Genomic DNA, 7,500 nt, shown 5'->3' with positions numbered 1-7,500 from the left:
AGCTTACACAGCAATAAGAGACATGAAGCCCAAAGACAGCTTCAGTCTCATTACCATTATATGCTCATCGACTGGAGTGACCTCTACCACGGAGGGCTGGAGCCTACCGGAGACAGCTATGGCTACTCCCTGGAGATGGTGACCATTGCTGCGGCCTGACCAGTAATAAGTGTAGCCACCTACACTGGTCGTGCCGCTGCCAGGACTTCTTACCTCCAAGAGAGCAGCCACCCCTACTCTCAGCCTCTCCAGTTCCCTCGATAGCAGGGGTAACCGATCATCCTGACGAAAAGAGCGGACGTTCCAAGCCCCCACCCTGACTTCCCGCCTGAGGTTAACCCTTGGGTAGTCGCTCCGGGTGGACGCCACCTCTGCTACCCCCGCCGACGCTGTCCCACATAAAAGGCGGCAGGCTGCAGGACCCTTCATGCACCTGTGGGGTTCCCTAGGGCTTTGCCCCACAAGCTTCATATATATATATATATATATATATATATATATATATATATATATATATATATATATATATATATATATATATATATATATACACACACACACATATACGTATATATATATTTATATATATATATACATATATGTATTTTTACATATATATATATATATATATATATATATACATATACGTATATATATATATATATATATATATATATATATATATATATATATATATATATATATATATATATATATATATATATATATATATATATATACATAGAAATATATATATATATATATACGTATATATATACGTATATATATACGTATATATGTATATATGTATATATATATACATATATATATATGTATATATATATATGTATATAGATAGATAGATAGATAGATAGATAGATAGATAGATAGATAGATAGATAGATAGATAGATAGATAGATAGATAGATAGATAGATAGATAGATAGATAGATAGATAGATAGATAGATAGATAGATAGATAGATAGATAGATAGATTTATTTATTTATACATATATATAGAGAGAGAGAGAGATAGATATATATGTGTGTGTGTGTGTTTATGTGTATGTGTGTATATATATTACATATATATATATATATATATATATATATATATATATATATATATATAATTTTTTTCTTGCTTTCTTTTTTTTCTCTTTTTTTTTGAGTGACTTGTGAATATTTAACCTTACTATAATAGTTTTAACTTTTTAATTGCTGCATTACTTCATTTTAGCTTTATCATTCAGATACAGACATGGTTATTATTTTTCATTTTTGTGATTAGTAAAACTTTTAAAATTAGATTCATGCTTTTTTCATGAAAACCTTTTTTTTCAGAATTATTCAAGTTCTAGAAAGTTTGTGTGATACATGAAATTAGAATAGAAGCACCAAGCTGTACATTGAAGGATATGAAAAGTAATTTGCATAACATCCAGAAGCCCCAGAGAAGCAATTTGTCAAACATCTTGAAGGAACAGCATTAGTTCAGCATTGATTGCCGATATTGGTAGTGGAATCAAGGTAAGTAAATGGGCTTTTTCATTCATATCAGAATTCTTCAGAAGAGCATCATGAAAACAGCCAGTGTATACAATATATGGATATTTCACAAGATCATAGTTATGGGTTTTAATTTTGTACATGGTGGCATATTTTCCAGCTGATTGACCAACACCATGGGGCCATTGCAATTGACAGACCTGCCGTGGGAAGATGTAATATACTGCTACATATTTCCCCACTTGTCCGCAGCAGACTTATGGCGGTTTCGTGGAGTCTGCAAACAGTTTGAAGCCTTGTACTGTACCTACATGCAGGCTTGTGAGAAACTTGATCTGACTACATCAAAAATGACAGATGAAGTTTTCCAGAAGGTATATTACAACAAGGTTTATATATATATGTGTGTGTGTGTGTGTGTTTTTCTTTCTTTCTTTAATCAAATCTGGAAGAAAGTAAGAAGAGTCAAGAATAAAGACATTTCTCTTATATTTCTCATATATGATTTGATACACATTACAGCATAAGAAGATTTGTAACTTGATACTTAGGCAATATGAGAAAATATGAGAATATTTCCAAAAGGATAAAGGGTAAACAGGTTAGATAGCTGGAGCCATCTATATGTAACGACAATTGATAAACTACATTTAAAATAAACATGGCAAGAATTTGCTTGTCATTGCCAGTAACATTAGGTCAAAGGAATATTGTAAGCCGTCAACATCATTTAGACATCCATTAAAGAACTCGGCTGAAACAATTTTTAATTTCCCACAGATGACCAAGGACTGTGCAAACCTGCAATGGTTATCCATGGCCCAGTGCTCGTGGGTAAATGACACTTCACTTATGAAGATATTCAGAAAAAACCCTCGTCTCAGATATGTTAATCTGAGTGGTTGCAGTTCCCTTTCTGGGGCGGCCTTACAGGTGTGTGTCATTAAAGAACATTTCCTGTATTTCATAATTTTTTAATGAATTCTTTTTTTTCTCTCTTTCTTTATCTTTGCATCTTTTATCTTTGACCTTATCCAAATGTATTTCAATCCTTTGCATTATGTTGCTTTTACTTAGCATTAGTAATTTTTTTAAAGTTCACTCATTTTTATTCATTGTCTTCTTTCTTTTTCTTTCTTTGCCTCTTCTTTTCTTTCCATTTTTCTTTCATTCTTCCATCCCTCTTCCTCCTCATCCACTTTTTTTTCTTTCTTTTCTTTTACTTTTACTTCAGCACCCCTCCATCATAATGCAGAAGTAAGCAAATATTTAGATGACATTAATCAGACTTTTCAAGCTCTTTGTTTAATTTTTGCTGATACAGGTACTTATTGTGAACTGCAAGAAACTTCATACTTTACTCCTTGCCAACTGTCCATGGTTGACTCGAGGCGGCTGGGAAGTAATAGTGTTTCATCAGGTAATGTGCAAGATTTAGAGTCTCTGTTGATGGACAGTACTAGATTGCTTTGTATAATCATGATAGTTTTTTCGCTACAGATTTCATGCATAAGTATTTTTGCCACAGATTTCATGCTTAACATGTTGCAATGATCAAGAAATGAAGTTACCTGATAATTCTTATTTTCATACTTTGCCAAACAGTCTAGCCTGCAGTGCTTTAATGCATCAGGTTGCTGGGATGTAGATGACCAGGTCTTCCAGAAGTTCTTTACCAAGTTCACAGACCTCCACGAGCTACACTTGGCTCGTGTAGAGCCTCTGACAGATGAGACTCTTTGCTTCCTGGCACATGCATGTCCTGCTTTGAACTCTCTCAACATAGCAGGATGTTGGAGGGTAACTGATGAAGGAATAAATAGGGTAAGATGCACAAGTAGCACTTTTAAATGTGTTAGTTCCTTCAGTGTTGTTTGCCTTTGTATAAGTGTACAGGTTTTTTGTTTACTTGCCTGATTGGATTTCAATAATAATTGCATGTCATTAATTTTAAACAATATAAGGACCAGAAATCCAGCACAGTTAATCAAGTAATTTATTCTTTTATATTATCTTTTATATATGACTTGTGATATCCTCAGAAAAGGTAGCATTCTCTTGTTATACCTACTCTTCCCACAAAGCCATTAGTTAGGAGACTGTTGCGGCCAAAGTTTAGTATTATATATAATGATCCAAGATATTTGGTAAGGGGAAGTACTTGTATGTATAAGTATTGAGGTTCTATAAAAATTCAGTTTCTCACAGAAATATTCCTCCTTGTAGTTCCAAAGGTACCTAAATGTGCTACAACTTACAGCATATCTCACAGAAAAACATAGTAGCAAAGCAGTTAATGCATTGTTTGTACTGACCAGAAAGTTGTTGTCTTTATGTAGAGAATCCTTGTTGCTTTTAGATATCATCATTGTTTATTCATCTGGAATGTATGACTCCTTATCTTTTTTTTTTTTAAGTAGGACATATTGAAATAGATTGAAATTGCAACAGCAGGGTGGTTTTGTTAGATGTATTTATACTCTTCTGTAAGTTTTATTTTTAATATGGTTAAAAAAATTGATTTAGATTTCTCTTATTGGGAATGTAAGTAGGGAGAGAGAGAGAGAGAGAGAGAGAGAGATGTTTTTTTTTTTTTTTTTTTTTTTTTTTTTTCTCCTCATTTTCTTTAGAGTTTTCAAGATTTTTTTCCATTTCAGGTGGTCGAATACTGTCGTAATCTGCGCGTGCTCAATGTAAAGGATTGTCGTGATGTAACAGAACAGTACCTTTGTAAGCTCTTTGTTCGAGGAATTTGGGTTATCTCTGACTATTCCCTTGCTCAGATGGTCAGCAGAAGAAAACGAGTCAACAATCTTGGCCTCAATATACAAATATAGTTGATGTGAATGTACTGCATATTTTAGGTGTATACTGTATATATTTTATAGACAAATTATATCATTACCTAAAAAGAGACAGGTACAGGGAGCAGGATGGTGATATAAATCTGCAACATTTTATACTCATAAAGATATTTTCTGTAGTGCTGTGTGAATGCTTTAGCTTTTATAACAGGTACATGATATTGTTTTCCCCTAGGGCCATCCAACTGGGAAAGCATATAGCAACTCTTACTTACTTCTTTGGATGATGAATTAAGCATTTTTGAACAGTTACCGACTTAGTTCAATCCACTCAGTGTACTATATTATCCACAGGAATGTGCTCAAACTTTTTCTTAAATTAGGGAAAAATATAACAAAAATGTTTCCAAAAATCATAAAAGAGATCAGAGAAGTTCCTTGGTGACTAGTCACTTATGGAGCCAGCTTTGTGTAAACAAAATTAATAAAGTTAAATAACAGTGGAATGGGCATTTATGTAAATGCCCCACACCATTTTTTTTTTTTTTTTTTTTTTTTTTCTGCCACATCAACATCTATGGTCATTAGTGGCGTATACAAAATATAGCGATAGGACAAGGCTTGGGGGTGAAGCCCCCAGTTAAGGAAAGGTCATACAGCATCATGACAAAGTATTGTGGCAAAAAGGTTCAAAATTAGTCAACAATTAGGACAAATATGTTAGATGTCAAAGGTTGTAGAGTTAGTATGTTAGTCAAAAGGGTAAAGAGGGAATAGCAGAGTACAAAGGCCATTCAAGACTAACACTAAGCCAGCCTTTCATCCTTTCAGCATGGCTTTCACACTTTAGGATGTGGACAGAAGGAGATAAAGAAGAGAAAGAAAAGAAAATTGGAGAAAAAAAGACCATGCAAAATTAGTTAGGGCGAAGGCTAAGGCCCAAGGCAGGGGTGATCCCCCACATTGGGTCTCAGTCCTCATCTCCTAAGCCCCTCCATGACAACAATGGGCATGGGATGAATGGGGCCTTATATCATTAGTTGGTTCATTTATAATAACTTGAAAACCATAATGTTCAACTTTCATCAGCTTAGTATTTTCGTGAAAATTTTGATCTGCAAATCTCATCCTATGCAACTGATATTTATGCTCACCATTTTTGGCATACTACTTGGTATTATGGCCATCATATGACAAACTATTTATGCATAATGCGTACTTGATACAATGCTAATTTTTCTAGTGACGGTTTGCAAAATCTAATTACTTCCTTTAGTATAAAAGCAGAGAATGAAGGATATATTTCGCTTTCTCTTACTGTTTTCCTAGTTTTTCACTTTTTTCTTTGACTTTATTATTTACTCTTTTTTTGGGAAGTATATTCCTCCAAATATAGTGTAATATATTGAGTTGTACAAATAACAACCATATTTTATAGATCAGGTTTAGTAGATAATGTTTCACTGCTCTTCAGAATCAGGAGGTTATTATATACATCATTAGTCTATTAATTAATTTACTCATTATTATTTATTGAAAAATTTCAACATCTAAGGTCATTAGTGGCATATTGGAAATATAGTGATATGTTGAGGCTTGAGGGTGATGCCCCTAGGTAAGGAAAGGTCCTACAGAACTATGATGCAATATTGTGGCAAAAATGGTTAAAATTAGCTAATAGCTAGGACAAAATATATAAGATGTCAAAGGTTGTAGAGCACTGTATGTTAGTATGGTAGTGAAAAGGGTAAAGAGGGAATAGCAAAGGGATTATGAAGGCTGTACAGGACTGACAGAGCCAGTCTCATCCTTTCAGCATGACTCACACTTTAGGATGTGGAGAGAAGAAGGGGAGAAGAAAAGAAGGAAAAGAAAAGGGTTAGAAAAAAAGACCTTACAAAATTGGTTGAGGTAAGGGCTGAGGTCCAAGGTAGGGGGGATCCCCTAACTTGGGTATCAGTCTCCATCTCCTAAGCACACACACCCCCCACAACAACAATGATCAAGGGACTGGGGGAGTGGTCATTTACTTAGTATTAGTGTAAATAACTTTTATTTTTAACCTTTTAATTGGCCATTTTTTATACTTTAGGTACACAAGTTTTGCCATTTATTTCTGTTAACACTTTTTGTGCAGTTGTGAATGTAGGCCTCTTTTTCTTAATTGTGAGTAATCTGAAGTTTTGATTATTGCTTTTATTATGTATCCCTCGAATCCCTTGCTCATAGTTGTCGTGGGGGGGGCTTAGGAGACAAAGACTTAGGTCCAAGGTAAAGGATTACCCCTACCTTGGATCTTAGCCCTTGCCGCAACTAATATTGCATGGTCTTTTTTTCTCCCTCTTTTTTTTCTGTCTCTTCTTCATCCCCTTTTGTCCACATCCCAAAGTGTGAGAGGATGAAAGACTGGCTTTGTGTCAGTCCTGAACTGCCTTCATACTCTATTTGCTCTTCCTCTTTACCCTTTTCACTACTGTACAGCCTTTTATATCTAACATATTTTGTCCTTATTATAGGTGGTCCCCTATTTGCAAACACCCAAGTTACGAACTTCGCTACATAAAACAAAGTTGACAGAAGCGAGTGAGAGTAGCACGCATCATAAACAATAGCTCTTTCACTGTACCCACACAGTCTCATTCAAATGTATGCTGTGTGCTCTTCAGAAAACTTTGTGATTGTTTTGCGAAGTCTTTGCCCTTATTAAGCATTCAAACATGTTGGGTGTTAAGCGCAAAAGCAGTGGTGATGCAGCTGGTAGTGCTAAGAAATGCCAGGCCATCACAATGGAAACAAAAGTGGATATCATGATAAGAGTGGAGCGCGGTGAGCTGACGGCGGATGTTGCTCATTCGTACCAGATGAATCGTTCTACCATTCGTACAATACTCAAGAACAAGGATAAGATCATGGAACATGTAAAAAGTTCAGTCACTATAAAGTCTACAATTATTAGTAAGAAACGTGGAAAAGTGATAGAAGAACTTGAAAAACTTCTGAGCATTTGGATGGAGGATTGTCATCAGAAGAGCAAGCTGCTGAAAACATACCGTACGCCCTACTACGGACATATGAATAAACGTACTTATGAACAGCCTACTGGAACGGAACCTTTAACTTTTTCACCACAATACTTTGTCACAATGCTTTATGACCTTTGATGTATCCATATATTTTGAATATGTT

At 34.9% G+C, this 7,500-nt stretch overlaps 2 protein-coding genes across 5 annotated transcripts in view; both read left to right on the top strand.

The window, feature by feature from the left end:
* The first annotated feature begins 1,249 nt into the window (after positions 1 to 1,249).
* LOC113808696 (F-box/LRR-repeat protein 15) overlaps positions 1,250 to 7,500 on the top strand; it is a 6,701-nt gene continuing 450 nt past the window's right edge. Inside the window, exons 1-6 of one of the 4 annotated variants that reach the window (XM_070135147.1) lie at positions 1,250 to 1,531; positions 1,671 to 1,884; positions 2,291 to 2,443; positions 2,835 to 2,930; positions 3,116 to 3,334; positions 5,146 to 7,500. The exon at positions 5,146 to 7,500 is cut by the window's right edge and continues 450 nt beyond it. In XM_070135147.1, coding sequence (XP_069991248.1) covers positions 1,687 to 1,884; positions 2,291 to 2,443; positions 2,835 to 2,930; positions 3,116 to 3,334; positions 5,146 to 5,238 — 759 coding nt within the window. In that variant the 5' untranslated portion in view covers positions 1,250 to 1,531; positions 1,671 to 1,686 and the 3' untranslated portion in view covers positions 5,239 to 7,500. Of the gene's footprint in view, positions 1,532 to 1,670; positions 1,885 to 2,290; positions 2,444 to 2,834; positions 2,931 to 3,115; positions 3,335 to 4,167 lie in introns of all 4 variants that reach the window. The other 3 variants (XM_070135149.1, XM_070135148.1, XM_070135146.1) reach the window with 3 other exon arrangements.
* LOC138865155 (putative CENPB DNA-binding domain-containing protein 1) lies at positions 7,032 to 7,475 on the top strand. The gene has a single exon (XM_070134534.1). It carries the CDS (start codon positions 7,032 to 7,034, stop codon positions 7,473 to 7,475), a length of 444 nt encoding a protein of 147 aa, XP_069990635.1.

This window comes from Penaeus vannamei, chromosome 20, assembly GCF_042767895.1.
Source record: "Penaeus vannamei isolate JL-2024 chromosome 20, ASM4276789v1, whole genome shotgun sequence".
NCBI classification, from domain to species: Eukaryota; Metazoa; Arthropoda; class Malacostraca; order Decapoda; family Penaeidae; genus Penaeus; species Penaeus vannamei.
Note: the sequence above shows the minus strand (reverse complement) of the source record. Positions and strands in the feature narration are given on the sequence as shown.

Excerpts from the sequence above, each read along its gene's own strand:
- LOC138865155 (XM_070134534.1), top strand. The coding sequence starts at position 7,032 with ATGTTGGGTGTTAAGCGCAAAAGCAGTGGTGATGCAGCTGGTAGTGCT.